Consider the following 19227-nt stretch of genomic DNA (forward strand, 5'->3'; position numbering starts at 1 on the left):
ATGTAGTCGGTCTGAAGTCGGCTCCCGCTCGCGATTTCATCCCGCTTCCGGTGGCAGAAGAGGCCTCCTTGGCCGAGCATTGTGGGAGTTGTAGTTGACTCTTCCCTCCGTCTCTTGCGCTGTGCTCTCTTGACTCAGTAAGTAATCCAAGGTAGAGACCTGAACGGGAAGCCTTGTTTTGCAGGGGCGGTGGAGCCCGGCCTGGGTACCGGATCTGAAGGCAAAGCGATATAAGAGGGAGAAAATAGGCGGTGTAAGAGCCGCAGCTCGAGTAAGTTCAGACAGGAAGGGTGGTTTTCTTGCTCATTTGGTAGTGGAAATGGTATTTTTGCCCTCAATGCCACGTGCGCCTGCTCCTGTGCTCCACTGCCATAGCTGATTCTGCTCACATCTCTACTGCTCGTAGTAACCATGTTCAGAATAAACTAGTAGCTAGTAGGATAGATTGCAAATGCATTTTCCACCAGCCCTACAGGATCATAATTCTAAAGCCTTTACTTGGAATTAAATTTATATCAGTAGGAATTACTTTTAAAAAAATAATTACGTCCCATTAAGTTCAGTAGGATTTCCTCTCTTGTACATTTGTGCAATCAAAGACTGCGACTTAGTCACACCGAATTCAGTGGGATTTACTAAGTAAAGATTTATAGGACTGGATCACACAGTTGCAGTTCCTGAGCTTGCTTAGCTCCCTGGAAGTAGTTCTGTATCCAAAAGGTTTAGGGCTGGGCCGTTAGGCTGCCTTCCTAAGAGAACTTAAGTCATTGAAAGTCTGATTGAATTTAATGCATCTTACCTCTGAGTAAACTTGGCTAGGACCAAGCTTTAAGTCCACATACTAGGCACTGGAGCTACTGACACTGAAATAGTGCTAAAATGCTTCTATACAACTATTATCACCATCTCTTAACAAATTCGTGCCAATTGTATGATGGGCAATAGAAAATACACAAATAAAGTTGTTTTATTTCTCAGAGTAATTTTAGTCAGAACCTCCCTTGGCATGGACACAACTGACGGGCTGAGAAACACATAGTGGATACAGAGCAAGGAAATGTGATGGCATACACTTTCTCTAAATTCCACGAGGGCAGGCAAGGTCTAGCTTTCCCTAGGGGCAACTTTCCCAGCCAGTGTTGGCTGGGACCAGAGGCAAATGCAGACAGAGCAATGAATATAAATGTTATTTTGTACAGTACAGTGGTACCTCAGGTTAAGTACTTAATTCGTTCCGGAGGTCCGTTCTTAACCTGAAACTGTTCTTAACCTGAAGCACCACTTTAGCTAATGGGGCCTCCAGCTGCCGCCGCGCCTCCAGAGCACTATTTCTGTTCTCATCCTGAAGCAAAGTTCTTAACCCGAGGTACTATTTCTGGGTTAGCGGAGTCTGTAACCTGAAGCATATGTAACCTGAAGCATATGTAACCCGAGGTACCGCTGTAGGCTATTTTCTACACAAACACACACACACACACAAACACACACACACACACACAAATACCCCTATTGTTCTCCATCAAGACTAGTAGGAATCATTATTAGAGTTCAATGACATATTCCAACCAGGCAAAAACACTCAAAAGGAATGTGAAGCAAGGCCTTTAGTTTGGTGAGGATCACTACAGTTCCCAGGATGGTTGGGGGGGGGGAGTTATGTGCTTTTAGTCTATAGTGTGGATCTGACTGGTTGATACACTTTGCCACCTCTTCCCACAATTCAGCAACTAATCAACATTCCCAGTGCTCATCTTCCTAACGGCTTCCCTGTCTCCATGCTTTCAATAGAGAGCAGCAATTCGTCCTTTAGTAAAACTTTCAAATAGAGTCGGATGTCTGCAGAATCTGCTGCTGATTCAGCCTTTTAAATTTGAAATCCACACTGATCAGAACTTTTACTTCTCTTTTTCCTCTATCCTACTCTTCTGTTTATTTGATTTTCTCTTCTTTTTTGTCTACTGAGGCATGAATGTGTAGCTGAATGTATACAATTAGAATATTCACAACAAGTTTTTTTAAACCTGCAAGACAGTGTTGAAGGGAAAGTGTAGGGAGAGAATGGGCGAGGCAAGGTAAGAATACATATATGAAACCATTTTAACCAATTTCTTATTGCTTTACATATTTTTCTTACAATTTTTCTTACAATTAAGACAGTGGGTGGCGCTGTGGGTTAAACCACAGAGCCTAGGGCTTGCCGATCGGAAGGTCGGTGGTTCAAATCCCCATGACGGGGTGAGCTCCCGTTGCTCAGTCCCTGCTCCTGCCAACCTAGCAGTTCGAAAGCACGTCAAAGTGCAAGTAGATAAATAGGTACCACTCCGGCAGGAAGGTAAACAGCGTTTCTGTGTGCTGCTCTGGTTCGCCAGAAGTGGCTTAGTCATGCTGGCCACACGACCCGGAAGCTGTACGCCGGCTCCCTCAGCCAGTAAAGCGAGATGAGCGCCACAGCCCCAGAGTCGGCCACGACTAGACCTAATGGTCAGGGGTCCCTTTACCTTTAAACTTTTAAAAAGCCAAGTGAGTCTAGTTTTGTTCAGGGGAAGTTTGGAGATTTCAGAGCCAATGTAATTTGACGTTTCACACAGTGACTTGTAGACACAAGAATTAACTGCCTCTATTGAAAAGAACTGTGCTTAGCAGTGTGAGGTGATACATAATGCTTGAAATGTGATAGTGGTTACTTTTGCTGCAGTCACTGAGTGGTTAACTTGTATGTGTGAACTCATCCTGAGACTGAACTGTTACTGTGAACTAATTTACAAGTAAGTGGATTTTTCTCACATAAACATAAAGTGTCTAATTCTCATCCCTGATGGCATACTGTAGTGTCATATTGTACCTCACATCTCTATAACAGTTTCTCACAGAAAACATGTGTGATTCCAAGGCAAATCTCCAGGGATGGAGACAACAACTTGGCATCTTTGTGTGAAAGGCTGGCTTCATCCTTCCCAGTTAAATTAATGCATTAATTTGATAACACACACACATACAAAAATAAACAAGTTTTCCCGAAGTCCTGTATTCTGCAGAATGTGCACCTCAGATTTCAGCATCTTACATTTCCACAGAATATGAGAGACTAGCCAGACTTGCATTTTGATTCTGGCTAATCTATCACGTTCAGGAATCTTGTAGAACAGCCACACTAGATATTTATTTTTAAAGGGTTCTCTTACACCACACGAAGACCACAGGTGCCTCTTATTTTAGAGAATGGCTGTCCCATAAAACAGGCACTGAAGGTCTCTCGAGTCCTTTTTAACATGCTTGATCTGCCAACTCTAGTTCTTGTTAAGTTGCCTTCATTACTTCAGAAACTTAACCTAAAACACTTTATCAGATTCTAATTTGATTTCATATGCATCATTATATGTGTGTTTACCCTGTGTGTTTAAAACCAGAACTCCTTAGCAGAAGGAATGTCCGCGAGAAAGTCAAATATTACTGCTAAACTACAACTCCCAGCATGCCTTACTTCCTAAATAATAGGATTTGGCAGAGGAAGAATTTAACTACATTACCCATCATGCTCCGTTTCCCTTGGTTACATAGGCTGGCGCTGGCAGTTGAAGGGTGAGGCTGTATTTCTAGCAACCCTCAGTGAGTGTTTGGAAACCTGACTGCTTTGTCTCGGGGTAAAGTTGGCTAGGCTGGTGCCATTCCTAGTGCCCTTATGTGGGGTTTTCTTAAAATCTTAAAAGCATGATTACCTGAGAGAAAGCACTCAGCAGCATGTATCAGGGTGGTAATATCTGACTGTTGCTGTCCCCCAGGCTACCCTCGGCTGCCATTTCATACCGGGACCCCTCCTAATTCCTCATCTACGTGGAGGGGCATGAGTGACACTGATGCCTGCCACAGAGATGGATGACTTCCGACGGTCCTACGTTAGGCTGTGCAAGGAGAGCGGTGCTGAACCCCAGGAAAGTATCCTTCAGCACTTGGAGGAAGCCTCGGGGAAAAGCCGCTTGGATTTAGCTACACACACCCTTTCTGTGGAAACCTGCGGGGTCCTGGGCAAGCTCTTGCAAGATGAACTCCAGTTCACCGAGATCACGCTGAGCAATTGTATGCTGAGTGAAGAAGGTGGGGCTCTGTTTGTTCATAAGGCAATTCTTGATTTCTGTCCTTTCCTGAGAATAGACCGTAAAAGTAAAAGTCCGTGGCCTCTTTTCCTCATGGCCTCTCACCCATCCTTCAGTTGCTGATGTGGCTTTGTCACCCATATGTTTTCGTTGCATTGCACAAGTGGGAATTTCTGCTCCTCGTAAAAGGGGTTTCCAGTATCACTTGGGAAGGAATAAAACAAAAGATTGCAAGTTGCCATGGGAGGCCCAGGAATAAAAGGGCTTGGAATACCTGCTGGTGGCAATTGCCGTAAGGGGATTTGCTCACTATTCAGAACCATGATGCCTCTATGAGGGGTGCATTTGAAATCCCATCAAGAGCCAAACAATGATGTGTGAAGTGATGTAAAATTGATTTTTTGCAGAAAGTGGATTTTCCTCAGTGCCACAGTAGAGGAGGAAAGGGTTAACACACCCACCCACACCCCACATGCCTGCTAATTACCAGCCACCCAGGCTGGGGCGTTTTTTCCCCATAATGTGAAGACTGCATTTAACAGACTAAACCCCAGAAAATATTACACTGAAACAGAATTTTCCCAGTTCCCAAATAACATGTTGTTAACAGAGCCTCTTACACAGGGCCAGGCGCACACTGCAATTTCTGTGATTGCACTATGCAATAATTGGCAGTGGGGGCAGAATACAGCATCCTGAGAATACAAGCTGATTTCTAACCCTAAAACATGGGTGGAAAGCTTGTTGCCCTCCAGATGCACTTGTTGCACTCCCTGATCACTGGTCATGTGGGCTGGCGATGATGAAAGTCGTAGTCCAAAACATTCAGAAGGCACAGGCTTGAGGGATACGGCCTTAAAGCATTCAGGTAAAATAGCAGGAGCTGTAGGGCAATTAGAGAAGGCCAATGGCCTCTCTAGAATTGCCCCATTTTTCTTTTTTTGAGAGAAGGTGTGCCTTTTGGGACTGCCTTCTACAATATGCATAAGATTATGCTATAAATGAGTTATGCCTCCCCTTTTTCCAGGCTAGAGTTATAGGTAACACATAATCCCAGAGGAAGACCTTTTGGCACCCATTAGAGCAGGGATAGCCAACATAGTGTGTTCTAGATATTTTGGACTACAACTCATCCATCGTCCGTGATCGTTGGCCATACTGGCTGAGGCTGATGGAAATTGTCCACAGCATATATAGGACATCTGTTTGGCCACTCCTGTGTTAGAATCACAGCAAGAAGTTGCTAACTACAGAGCTTGCCTGACTGAAACAAATGCCTGCTGACTCTTGCTGCTCATACCCAGGGGTTGAGAGGCCAGACCTGCAGTACAAAAAAAATTAACTGCTTTTTCCTTTTTCCCTTACAGGGGCTAAGCTACTACTTCATGGACTTTGTTCCAACACTGTTGTGAAAGCCTTGGATCTGAAGGTGAGTCGGTTCCACTTCCAAATAGTGGGGTCCAGAAATGACTACAATGCAACTTTGGAATTTTGAGAATCCCAGCTATTTTTAAAGGCTGAATTCCTCATCTTCACAGTTGCAGAGGTACAGTTTTAAATGTAAAGGCAGGAATTCAGAATTGTAAGTCCCAGTTATTTGCTTTAAACTCTTAAAGGTTCTGTGCATATGGTTTTGCATCCCAGTCCTAAATACATGTGGAACAAAGTGCCAATAAGAAATAGCTAGCTCCTCATTACCCCCCACCACAAGCCAAGAGAGACAAATATTTTGCTGAAGTTGCAGCATATGATTAGCCCAGACCTCAAATGTAAATAGCGTGTGTCTATGTTGCTAGTACAGACTCTTTTTTTTTTTTTTTTTTGCAGTTTAAACGCCATGGCTTTCTCCCCAAAGGAATCTTGGAGTCTATTTATGTACTTACTAAATTTCACCCTGCTTTTCAGTTCAAATAACACAAAGTGATGTACAACAGCAGAATCATAAAAATAATAGTTGATAATGAAAATAAAAACATAACACTGAATGTGAACTGTAGTTCACATTCACAAGAGCTAGTCACAACATCTTTACAAGTTTCTAACTCCCAAGAGTCCTTGGGCGAAGCCACGGTACAAAAAGTTATTTTAAAGCAGTGTTGTTTGTAGTGTAGATGTTCTTGTACCTGAGGACGAGGCAAAACAAGCAGCTGAATCCCATTTAATGGGGACCATGGGTGGGAGAGAACCATTGTGCTCCTGGCTTGCTTAAGGGCTTCCCACAAGCATCTGAGAACAGGATAACAGACTAAGTGGGCCTTTGGTCTGACCCTGCCGTGCTCATATGTTATCCTGTTAACTGCTGGGGCTTGGTTTGTTTCAGGGAAACAACCTACGATCTGTGGGGGCAGAGGCTCTGGGGAAACTGCTCAGGCAGAACAAGACAATCCGGAGGTGAGCAGCCACAGGGATTTGGGGTACACCTGCTCCTTTTAGACCTTTCTGGGGGGTGCACTGTGTGCATGTATCACATCAAGTTCTTCGAAATCTGACCGGGAGCAGCTTCTCCTGTTGCTGCTCAGCAAAACTGAAAAGACTGGGTGGGTTCTTTCTTGTCTCTACAAAATTATTGATTGTCACACAATATTACCTCATAAAATTGGTAGTGAGCGCGAGAAAAATTAAAGGCTCCTTGCTTGGTGTATAGCCCAGTCTTAGCTGTGCTGTTACATCTCTTGCCTAACGTGGTCTCTTTGCCTTTGTTTTTGACTCTTCCCCGCTCCCAACTCCAGTCTCACTTTGGAATGGAACAACTTGGGTGTGTGGGAAGAAAGCTTTGCCGTTTTCTGCGAGGGCCTTGGCGCCAATGGTCACATCCAGTACCTGGATCTGCGCAATAACCAGATCAACCACCAGGGGGCAGGAGAGCTGTCCATGGCGCTGAAAGCCAATTCCAGTCTTCGGGAACTTGGTAAGACTCAGATTTACTTCTCTGGGCCACGCTTTCAGAATAAAAATATACTCATGCCACACCAAATCAGCAGTACATTGGAAAACACAGCTAGGATTGTCCTTAGTATTACTTGATGCTCTTGCTCTCATTTTAAAAAGATACTTATCCATATTCTAGAAATAAAAATATATTATTTTGATACTATATTATACCACACTGAAATGTTTAAATGTTCCTTGGATGGTCCTTGAATCTTCCCTGCCCGGCTACATCAGTGGGGGGTGCCACACCCTTTGAGAACCACTGCTCTAAGCAGTGAAGCATCTTCCCCTTCTTGTCAGCCCAGTTCCTTTTTCAGGGACGCAATGACTGCTCTCCTGGCTTGAGCCTTGGACTCTGCCTACTTCTGAAGGTATCTGCAGGGCATTGCATGGATGTGTCTGCACAGTGACCCTCTTTCACCCTGGGATCGTTTGACTCCTGCACTGCAGCCACAAATGCTACTGAGCAGCATCTTCAGAACTGGAGGTGCTGCTGAGGAAGTTGGGCATCTCACTTTGCAGATTTTGATACAGTGGTACCTCTGGCTGCGAACGGGATCCGTTCCGGAGGCCCGTTCGCAACCTGAAGCGCCATATCTGCACAGGTGCACTGCACGATTTGGCACTTGTGCGCATGCGCAAAGCGCAATTTGGTTCTTGTGCGCATGTGTGAGCGGTGAAACCCGGAAGTAACCCTTTCCGGTACTTCCGGGTCGTCGCGGGACGCAAACTGAAAAGACGTAACCTGAAGCGTTCGTAACATGAGGTATGACTGTACTCTGTTCAGAAAGATATAAATTTGCCCACTCTCAACCAACCAAGCCAGGGCAAGGGAAGCTTAGAACTGTACAGGTGCAGACACGGCCTTAGTGGCCTTTTCTGTGCCTTTTGGCATGAGGCTTTCAGCCATTGAGCTTTATTGGCTGCCTGGCTGGCACCTGAAGCAACGCATGGCAAGATACTCAAAACTCTCCACACACACAACACACACAGACAGGGGCAAAGTCTCCCTAGCCTGCAAAGTATCCTTACATAAGCATTTTCAAGTTGAGCCCTGTGCATAATTTGGTGCACACGTAAACCCATAGTAATTAATGGACTTAAGCACCTCTAATTATGCATAGAATTATACTGTTCATTTCACACATGTATATAATAAAGTATGGATCTGTTCCTTTGCTAAACTTTGCATCAGTTCAGCAAGCATTTATCTCCCTAGTACAAAAAAAGGACATGAAGGGGAATGCCACCAGAAATTAGCCTCCCAGCCCTTTTCACTGGACCCTTGATGAATTGCAGATATACGTAACAACCCCCTCCCCCAAAGTGGCCTAGTTTCAGCTGCTGGTGTGTGAAAACTTGGGAAAGCGAGATCTTGTGTTTAACTGGTGGTCGTGTGTGGTGCTTTTCTTCTTACTTAGATCTGCGCTGGAATAACATTGGGCTCCTGGGGGGCCGTGCACTCCTGAATTGCCTGCATAGCAACCGGGCACTACGACAACTGGAATTGGCCGGGAACAATGTGCCCAGTGACATCCTGAAGGCTGTGGGTGAGCAGCTGTGCCAACCCTTTACGTGCTTAGAGTTCTACATTCAGCTGCTGCAGCAGGCTGCCCTGTACCCAGCGGTTCTGTACAAGAGGAACAAGAGGTCTACATCCAGCCTGAGACCAAAGAAGATTTTCAGACAGGCTCACAGTTCTTTGAAGTTGACAGTACATCCTGGGCTGGGAGGGAGGGCAGCACATTTGCTGGGTTTTTTTTAGTTTATATTATGTGCATCTCAGAGGTAACCGGTAGGCCCCTGTTGAAAACAGAGTGTTTGGTTTACTCCAGCAAGGCTCTTCATATGTTACACTCCCCATTTTGATGCCAGATGCACAGGGAACATACTAACAGCAATTGTTGGATTTCACATTTGTGACTCTGGGACAAAACTGACCTTATTGGTCATTGGTGTATGATTGATTGATTGATTGATTGATTGCATTTATATCCCGCCCCTTTTCTCCCAAGGAGCTCAAGGTGGCAACAGTCTTGTGAGGTAGATTAAGTTGAGAGTTAGTGACTGGCCCAAGGTCACCCATTGAGTTTCATGACTGAGTGGAGACTAGAACCCCAGACTCCCAGGTCTGGGTCCAACGTTCTATAGACTACACATCACTGGCTGTTCACCCTGAGCATGATATTTGGTGAAAAGGTTCATTTATGCACTTTCTCTCTCTCCCTCTGGCCCAGATCAAGCCATGGAACACAACCAAGAACGTCAAAACATCCTCTGCAAGAGTCGGAGCATGACCCAAGTCCTCAGCAAAGAGGTGATAAGCTTGAAGGAGAAGAACTCTAGACAGGTTTGTTGGCTTTGCTTGATAGTTTTTTGGGGGAATGTGCTACGGAGCTGTCCTGTCCTCTTCATCCATGGATTCAATCAGGTTTTCTATGGAGTGGAAGGGTTAATTTGTACAGTGGTGCCCCGCAAGACGAACGCCTCGCAAGATGGAAAACCCGCTAGACGAAAGGGTTTTCCGTTTTGGAGGCGCTTCGCAAAACGAATTTCCCTATGGGCTTGCTTCGCAAGACGACAGCCCATAGGGAAATCTCCGAGGCAGCGGGGAAGCGCAGCGCATCTTCCCCACTGTCCTCGGACCTCCTCCGAAGCCTGGCGGCGGGGCAGGGACACCTCCTCCCGCCGCCGCCGGGCTTCGGAAGGCTCCTCCGAAGCCGGGCGGTGGGGCAGGAACACCTCCCGCCACCGCCGGGCTTCGGAAGGCTCCTCCGAAGCCGGGCAGCGTGGAGGGAACACCTCCCCCTGCCGCCCGGCTTCGGAGCATCATTCCGAAGCCGGGCGGCAGGGCCGCGAAGCCTGGGCGCGCTGATCTCAGCGCGCGCAGGCTTCGGCATGCTGGCAACTCTCCGCAAGCAGCGGGAGCGCTCCCGCTGCTTGCGGAGAGGTCCGCGAAGCCTGTCCAGGACAGCTTTTGAAGGCAGGGGGGGGGAGCAAAGACTTTCGCCCCCCGCCCGCCTTCAGAAGAGGTCCTGGACCTCTTCTGAAGGCAGGCGGGGGGCAAAAGTCTTTGTCCCCCCTGCCTGCCTTCCCAGGGGCTTTTAAATCGCCCTGGACAGCGGAGAAGTCCTCCGCTGTCCCGGGGCGATTTTAAAATGCCGCCCACCAGCATTTTAAGAACACCCCGGACAGCAGAGAAGTCCTCCGCTGTCCCGGGGTTTTATAAAATGCTGGGGGTGGGAAGAAAAGCCCTTGTCGTCCCCCCCCCCAGCCTTCAGAAGAGGTCGGGGGACAGACTGTCCCCGGACCTGGTCTCAAGTCGGTTTCCATAGGAACGCATTAATTGATTTTCAATGCATTCCTATGGGAAACGAAAAACTCGCAAGACGAAGAGACTTGCGGAACGAATTAATTTCATCTTGCGAGGCACCACTGTAATGGTGCTTGATCTTGAGGGCATTGCATTTCTAACCTCACTTGGTGATTCCTCCCAAGTTGCCAGAGGAAGTCGTTCTGATCTACAGAACCCTCTCAACTTCAGATGGCAAACTACTTTGAACATACTAGAAATTGAAGAAAGCCTGGACCACTTTGTCTTGTCTGGTCTAGGGAAGGTTGTTACTGTAAAATCATCTTGCTGGATCCCTGTGGCCTGGTAGAATTGCTGAAGCCAAGAGAAATGGGTAGGAGAATCCCTCTCAGTGCTCTGTGTAACTCTCAGCCTCCCAGACATATCATCTGCACTAGTCCAGCTAATAAAACTTAATTCCTTAAACTCCCTGAAAGTAATCCATTTGATTGAATGAATCCTTGGTCTTCCTCTATATACCTGACAAGACACCTGTGGATCTAACCTCTTGCTCTTCAGCATCCTGGTGTTTACCTTCAGCTCTTGTGACTACAGCGGTAACATTCCCACAAAAAAAGAAAGACTTGTGGTCTTGTGAATAGAGCTTGAGGCTAGGACTGGGGAAACTCAGGTTCAAGCCATAAAGCTAATTGGATGAGTTTAGGCCACGCTACCTCTCAACTTAACCTGCTCCAGAGGATTGTTGTGTAGTTAAAATGCAGGGAGGAGGCATTGTGCATTTCCTAAAGCTCATTGGTAGAAGGGTGGGATTAAAAATCTATAGACGTGTTAACTGGAGGGCTGGGAAGAACAGCTGTGGCCTGAGGCTAGAAAAGTTCGACTCTCCTAGTACTCTTGAGTACATTGGCCTGCCTGCTGCTTGAATTTCAAACTCAGGTTACTGATTTTATACATATGTGATTTCCAGTACCTGGATATGATGGACACCATTGACAAGCAGCGAGAGGTGATGAACCACAGCAGTAGGTGAGTGGATTGTGGGCTGCAGATTCCCCCCCCCCCCTCATCAGCTGAGTCCAGACCATGGTTCCTCAGTGTTATTTTCAGGTGCTACTAAGGCGTTACGCCAAACAGAAATGGTAGCATGGAACAGGGAGCATCTCAAAAAGAGGATAATTCCACTGTGGAAGTTTAGGGATATTGCTATTTTACTTCGCTTCACTTTGTATGGTACAACCGTGACATCTGTGCTGACCCTAATAGGTCTTGTGGACTAGCAGTCAGAATACTGTTATTTATTTATTTTAAAGTTGTTTTTTCACCCGCCTTTCCTCATATAGTCAAAGGCAGCTTACAAAAATATCAAAGCAGGTTATTCAAAGTGCTGAACCCTTGTAAAGCATTACCTGTCACATAGGAACTATCTACAAAGTATGCTGTGGGTTTAAAAAAAAATGATTTCTAAGAATCTTCCTTCGGCTTGTTACTGTTTGTCCCATTTTAACCAGTACTTTTGTCACAACTTGGCTGCTCCCTTCCCTGCTCTTGCTACAAAGTTTATTTTACAGATAGTCCCATACCTGGATATTGCCTCTCTCCTCCATGCAGGGTATCAGCTACACGAATTGGGCAGTTGCAAGAGGCCCTGACGGAGCGACATTCCGTGTTGAACTCGCTACAAGCAAAGTAAGGAGCAGCAACTCTTTGGGAACCTGTTGGGCAAGAGGATCAGAAAAAGCAGGATTTAATTTCCTTTAAAAAAAAAAAATATGAAAAATTTCCAATCAAACCAAATTATATATTCCAAATTATACAAATTATCCAACAATCAAACAAAACCCAATGTTATGCCTAATTATAAATTTTTATTATTATTATTATTTAGCTGACTTCCCATGCTTTGAGATCAGAGGGAATCCTAATCATCTCATATTTCTACTGCATTTCTAAATATTACAATAATTCCCTTAATACATTCTGATGTTAATCCTTCAGCAGGATTTAATTTCCAACCAGATATCTGGCTCAAGCGGAATCTCTGAAGAGTTACATCCACACCATCCAATTACAGCCCTCTTAAACCACTTTAATAGTCACGGCTTCCTCCAAAGAATTCTGGGAACTGTAGTTTGGGTTGCTGAGAGCTGTTAGGCAGCTCCTCACGGAGCTACAGTTCCCAGCGCCCTTAACCAGTTCCCAGGATTCTTTGGGGGAAGCCATGACTGTTAAAATGGTCTAAGAGAGTTTTAAATGGATGGTGTGACCCATCTAATACACCATCTTTTTCTCGCTACTGGGAATCCCTACTGGATCACAATTTGATCTAGAGTGAGTCACACTAACTGCACTACCACTATGCAGAAATACAGCTAAAAATTAATAGGTGGGTCCCCAAATGCATGTCTTGGCAGAAGGTGCTCCCAAGTCTCAAAAGGTGGAAGATTACTGTCGTCGTGTACGCCTGGAGAAATACATTGGACTTGACCTGTGTCGCATGTATGCTGAAATGGTTTTCCAGCATCCAAAATGGATATGCTGTCTCTTTATTTAGTTATCACAATTATTTACATTCCACCAAGGTGGCTTACAGGTAATATTTCAATTCGGTTAGTATTTTATTGTATTTTTAAAATATCTATCAAAAACACATCCTGATCCTTCACACACAACGTTCACCCTGGGGTGGTGAGGAGATAGTCAGGCCCTGTTTATCATAGAATCATAAAATGATAGAGTTGATGTTGATCTAAGTACATATTTCTCAGAGGCATGGAGAGAATGTGGCCTTCCAGTTGATGTTGGGCACAAACACCCATCAGCCCCAGCCAGCCTGGCCAGTGGTGAGGGATGATGGGAGTTGTAGTCCAACAAATATCGGGAGGGCACCAAATTCCTCGTCCCTGAAAACCCTGTGAAAGTTTGTTATACTGGGTTAACTCCCCTTGAGAATGTCTCCTCTACTCTGCGCGTGAGGTTTTGTGGCTGTAAAGGTCTTCAGGTTGAAAGTGATTATGCAGGACAATTCGTCTCCTCCACCATCTGATTCTGGCCACAAGCACATGGGTGTTTGCTTTGCTGCATGTCCCTAATCTCACGCGACACTTCCTGCCTTGCAGGCTCCAAATGACCGAGGCCGCTTTGGCTTTGTCCGAGCAGAAGGTGTGCAACCTGGGAGAGCTGCTGAGTATGGCAAAGCAGGAGCAGGCGAGGCTGGTTGAGAGCCAGGCCAAAGAGTTGCAGCAACACAAAATGGTAGGCCGGGATGATCTGGGCAGACTGGGGCCATCTGTGGCTGAGCAAGTGGCAGGTGGCCTGTGTGGTGTAGTGGTTAAGAGCAGTAGTCTCGTAATCTGGTGAACCGGGTTCGCATCCCCGCTCCTCCACATGCAACTGCTGGGTGACCTTGGGCTAGTCACACTTCTCTGAAGTCTCTCAGCCTCACTCATCTCACAGAGTGTTTGTTGTGGGGGAGGAAGGGAAAGGAGATTGTTAGCCGCTTTGAGACTCCTTCAGGTAGTGATAAAGTGGGATATCAAATCCAAACTCCTCTTCTTCTTCAGCATGGAAGCCTTTGTTGGGAAAGGTGCCCAGAGCTGATGTGGTGGTGGTATGGGAAGCAGTGCTACATAGGGGGTATGTGAGGAGGGTGGAAGAAAAGTAGGGGAAGAAGAACTGATAGTTGCCACTGCGTGCCTTTGTAGGCATCTGCTAATCGAGAGGCAACACTTCAGCGAGAACTTTCAGCAGCCCATGAGAAAAACCTCCTGCTCAAGAATCAGGTAAGAGAATGGCTTGAGTATCTGCAATGGGTAGCTTACCTCACACACACACACACACCAGGAACTCTTGACTGCCCATCTTCTCCTTTTCCTGCCGCCAGGCTCCTGCCTCTCCCCCTTGTCCCAGCAGTCCAGGGTGCAGAGACTGGGCTTGCCTGAGTATCATGAGAGTGGCTTCCTTCTAGGTGAGCGACCTGGAAAGAAGGTGCAAAGCACAGCAGGAGCAGCTCTTCCAGGTGAAGGAGGACCTGACCCACACAACTGCAGAAATGAAGCTGCGGGCTGTACAGGCTGAAGGTGAGCAGGATTTGGGGAGTCTGGAGCTGCTGAGTGTAAAGTGGGAGTCTGGATTCCCCAGAAGAGTTGAATGGGTGAAGGACCAAGCAGCTGGCACCTCATTGTAGTTCTCCCTGCTTTTTCTCAGAGCGTTTGGACATGGAGAAGAAGAGGTTCAAGCAGGTCCTGGAAGATGCAGAGTCCCTTCGGCTGAAGGAGGTGAGGTTGAGGGCGGCCAAGTCCTTCAGCAGAGTCCCTGGGGAGAGGGGGGGGCATGATAAGAAGACAAACACAGATAACTCTCGTGTCTCAGGCGAAAATTTAATTCCTTCATTTAGCATCTTGCTGCATAGGATGTAGGGTCGCAGAGTTTTTCCTACAAGAGGTTTCAGTTCCTTTCCCATTTCACATGACTGAATGAAGAGAAAGGGAAGGGGGTGCCCCCAGGCGGACAGCAAGGCCCTAAGTGGGGGATGGAAAGGCCTTTTGTTCCCTTTTGGGGGGAATTCCCCAATTGCAATCTCCATTTCCCTCTTCTCCATACAAAGGACTGGATGCTTTCACAATGGTTCCCACATTTCAGATCTTACTTCCCAAGAGTCTGGGACAGGGGAAATACATTTCCCCTTGAGGGATCTCCCAAGTAGCCTGTGTGACTTGCTGGGTTAGACTGACTCTAAGCAGAAGCTCCATAGTCTGAACCAGTCCTCATTTCTTATCAGGAGGTCAGTTCATTTATGTATTTTTTTTTTTTAAGGAAGGCTTTGCTCCCAAACCATTTGGGACGGAGTGGAGCCCAACATCCCTTTCTTTCTTTCTTTTTTTAATTAAAGATTTTCTTGATTTACAGAAGTATGTGTAATGTCTCTCGTATTTTTTCCATGTAACATTTTTACAAATCAGTTTCATTTGTTGAGACATTAGGAAAAAAAGGGGTGGGGGGGGTCGGGTGGCGATGTTTCTATTTTCCCAACATCCCTTTCTGAGCTGAGAATGAGAAGGTCCCCATTTGCTGAAGGGGTTACACTAGATGGTGCTCAGATGCTGTTATGTACCCCCTTCCTTTATGCCATTCATAATGCAGGTAGATCACCTGAGCCATCACATGGAGGCAAGTGAGCGGTCCCTGCAGGAGCGCATCCAGAGACTGGAAGCCATCCGCATAGGGCTTGAGGAGGTGAGTGGAGCGGCAGCAGATCCGCCACATGGTACCAAGTCCCAGCCATAAGCTGCTTACTGCCATAGCCAACCTTTGCATGAAAAACATACCCAGTCCCTATCATCCGTTGTTTTTCAACATCCTCTAGGATCTTGGATCCAAATGCAACCTGTTGGATGAGAACACTCAGGAAGGCCGAAGTGACATCGAGATTCTTAACAACCCAAAGTTGTCACGTAATGCCCTTTTTTTGCTTTTGTAACTAGGAATTGAGCCGAGTGAAAGCCGCTGCCCTTGTAGAGCGAGGCCAGATCGAGGAAGAGCTCATCAAAGCCAAGAACCAAGCCAGGTTGGAAGAGGTGAGAGCGGCTGGGGGCTGAGGGTGGAGCTACATGTTATAATAAACAATGGGGGTGGTTGCAGAAGCTGCAACTGCAGCAAACCACTTGACTTGTTCCCATTCCATCCATAATGTGTTGTACCGCCTACATCATATCACATCACTGTGTTTCAACAGCCACACGAGTGGCACCCAGTGATGTGGAAACAGGGTCAGGAAACTCTCCATGTCATAGCATCAGGGTGTGAAACCACTTTGAGAGAGGGGGGATAACGATTTTCCATGGCAGCTTCATGTTTTCTTGCCTCTGCAGAACAGCAAAATATATGTTGCAGAACTGCACACTTGGAAGCGAATTCAACATCACATTGTATTGCTACTTCCAAAAACTGCAGGTGGCAAGCACGGTCTTAGAAATAGGAATTCCCCTTTCTCAAACACACACACGGCTAACATGAGCCCACAATCTATGCTTTTTGCTTCACAACGATGGCTTTTTCAAAAGTTGTATGCAATTTCAGTTGAATAACTAAAGGATTAAAATTCGCACCAATAATGGGTGGAGGTTTTCCTTAACTGGAAGACGGCCCTAATTAGTGCATGCCGGTGTTATATATATATATATAATTTCAAGCAGTTGCTTTCCCACCCCCTCCTCTCACACCCCCTTTTGGGCTTTGCAGCAACAGCGACAGGAGCACCTGGAGGAGAAGCTGCGGCTGATGATGCAGTCCCGCGACGAGGCTCAGAATTACTGCCTGCAGCAGAAGCAAGCAGTGGCTGAGGCCCAGTCTAGGGAGGGCCACCTGAGCCTACAAGTGGAAGGGCTCAAGAGGCGGGTGGAAGAACTTCAGCAGGTGAATGGAGAGTGTGGTTTGGAGGCCATGGTGACTGAGTGGTATATATATTGCCTAAGCAGCAATAATAATAATAATAATAATAATAATAATAATAATAATAATAATAATTATTAATAATAAATAAATAATAAATAATAAATAAATAAATAAATAAATAAATAAAGTGGAGAAAGCAGGGGTAGGACATCCTTCACTGCCAGAAAACCTAAGATTAAATTTTCAAACACATGCAATTCTACTGACTGAAGTATTGAATTGGTATAGAATTGGGTGTCTGTAAGAGATGGTAGATTCCTATCCCACCCAAGTCCAGGGAAGAGATGGGATGGGCATCTCCTCTGAGCTTTTACAATGGTTCATACTCAGCCTGCAGCCCTCTTGACTTGCTTTGTCGCCTGTATTTCGGATGGCAGGAGTTGAGCAGCAAGGAACAGGAGAAGGTAACTGAGATCAACAAAGTGCGAGTAGGGCTGCAGGAGCAGATAGGACACCTTGAGGCCGAGAGGACGGCACAGGAAGGGCTGCGGGAGAAGATTGCAGCCCTGGAGCGACAGCTGAAAGGTAAGGGATGGTGTGTCTCTGCTTCCTCGGAAGCTGCAAGAAACAGGGTGGTATGCCATGCCTGTGAGACCAAGGTGATCTATTTCCAACTCCACCAAGTACTCTTATTGCATCCTTTGATGCCTTGGAGCTGGGTCTGACAAATGGGACCTTTTGCATCCTGCTTCCCTCTTGCTGGCAGATTTGGGACTGAAGGAGGCAGAGACGGCTGACATAGAGTCCCAGCAAAGGAGGAGGAAATGAGAGGGCTGTCTGGAATCCATGTGGCAGCCTCTCTCAGACTGAGAGGAACACATAAAGAGAAATAGAAGCGTTTGATGCAGGGCAGGAGTAGAAGATTAAGTGGCTCATACATGAGCAAGAGGTGTAAAGGTGGGACCTTTGCAGTCTACCAGCTGGGGACAAAGTCACATCCAGCCCACGGGATTGAGAAGATCGGGGCACCCCCTCTTATTTCCGCCTCCCAGCTATCCCAGATGCCAACTCCCTAAACAGCAGTGCAATTGCAGCTCTTGTCCAGTAGCATCTTTGGAGCTGGGGGAGTGACTTGTCACAGTTAGCAAGAGAGAGGTTTGCCCATTTTGTCATTCTAGGAGGTTTCCATTCAAAGAAGAAACCTAGATTTCTCCACCAGCAGAGATCGTATGGGCAATGGGGGCTTTCTGGTTTTCTGCCATTGCTGTGTAAAGCTTAGCCCAGCCCCAAGAGCATTTCCAGAATCCTGAGGACCACAGAGGTCTTGGTGTGCTGATGCTTTGTTCCTCTTTATGTAGTTCTGTCCAGCAACCACCGGGAGGCGCTACTGGACAAAGAGGGCGAAGTCTCAAGCCTACTGGAGAAGCTGCGGGTTCGTGAGGCAGAGATCTCCAGGATGAGGGAGGAGGAAGCCCAGCGAGTCAGCTTTCTTCAGAACGCCATCATGTCTTACGTGCAGGGCTCCCCGCGAAGCACTCAGAGCCCCAAGAAGTGAGCATGCGGATCCTGGCTTCAAGGAAGGGAGTCTCAGAATTATTACTGTGGACAGGTTGTGGAGTATCATGGAGTCCATCTTCCTTATGTCGCTGGGAGATCCTGCAAGAGAGACTGCATTGCGTCAGCTTACCTGAGGCTGGGCCTGAGGTATCATTGGCGTGTTTGCCGTTGCCTTAGGAACTATTTTAATGGTTCACACCAAAGCCAAGTCTTGTTTTTAAACCTGCAAACTGTGAGGAAGTCTCGCAAGGCAAAGCCATCCATTCCAGTTTGTGAGACCACAGAAAGGTCTGGTCGCACGGGCAGGAAATACGATGTCTTCCTACATGACAGGCATTAGCCTCAGCCTTTGGTCTGATGCACGTTACCTCAGCAAAAGCCCCCTCCCAGCAGCAATGTGGTCAACTGTCCTACTGTATCAGGAACAAGTGAAAGCACCCATTTCTCAGATACCCCAGATCATGTAGGTATTTACCACACCAGACTTTCACCTGCACAGGGTCTACTGATGCAGACATGGGGGAAATTCTATTCCATGCAGAAGGTTGGGACAGGAATTGCTTTGTATAGCCTGGTCTACATCCATCAGCTCCTTCCACAGAGCATATAATTTGCCTTCCATGCTTGGGAGGAGCCCTCTTGTTGCAGCTTTCGAAAGTAATCATTACAGTGAGCGAACCTCTAGCTGCCGGTGCATTATTTCCTAGGCTTGAAAGTGGTACAGGCTTGAGTGGCCTAATGGGGCAAGGATGGGGCGAATTTGCTGTGTTCCTTTCATGGGAGTGGCAAGCTTGGTGTTCATTTATAATTCCAGCTTTAAAAGCAGGATAAAAATGAAATGTTTCTACTTTTGCTCCAGTTCAAGGGCCGGTTTGTGCACAGACCAGTGTTCATTCTATGTGTCTTTTCACATATAACTATGTGTCTTTTCACATATAACTGGGA

At 46.5% G+C, this 19227-nt stretch overlaps 1 protein-coding gene across 5 annotated transcripts; it reads left to right on the forward strand.

Annotated features, from left to right (window-relative positions):
* Positions 1 to 38: 38 nt before the first annotated feature.
* Positions 39 to 18966, forward strand: LRRC45 (leucine rich repeat containing 45). Of its 5 annotated transcripts, none has more exons than XM_077924127.1 (18): positions 39 to 137; positions 3780 to 4092; positions 5459 to 5520; positions 6412 to 6482; positions 6821 to 6999; positions 8444 to 8572; positions 9260 to 9372; positions 11303 to 11361; positions 11944 to 12021; positions 13452 to 13587; positions 14037 to 14114; positions 14300 to 14411; positions 14539 to 14609; positions 15475 to 15567; positions 15816 to 15908; positions 16573 to 16746; positions 17163 to 17310; positions 18084 to 18966. In XM_077924127.1, exons 2-18 carry the CDS (start codon positions 3855 to 3857, stop codon positions 18278 to 18280), a joined length of 2031 nt encoding a protein of 676 aa, XP_077780253.1. In that variant the 5' UTR covers positions 39 to 137; positions 3780 to 3854; the 3' UTR covers positions 18281 to 18966. The 5 variants fall into 5 exon arrangements, with proteins under 5 accessions (XP_077780253.1, XP_028571951.2, XP_028571960.2 ...); XM_028716118.2 differs by lacking the exon at positions 39 to 137 and adding an exon at positions 140 to 271; XM_028716127.2 differs by lacking the exon at positions 39 to 137 and adding an exon at positions 3509 to 3579.
* The last annotated feature ends 261 nt before the right edge of the window (positions 18967 to 19227 follow it).

This window comes from Podarcis muralis, chromosome 2 (genome assembly GCF_964188315.1).
Source record: "Podarcis muralis chromosome 2, rPodMur119.hap1.1, whole genome shotgun sequence".
Lineage (NCBI taxonomy): Eukaryota > Metazoa > Chordata > Lepidosauria > Squamata > Lacertidae > Podarcis > Podarcis muralis.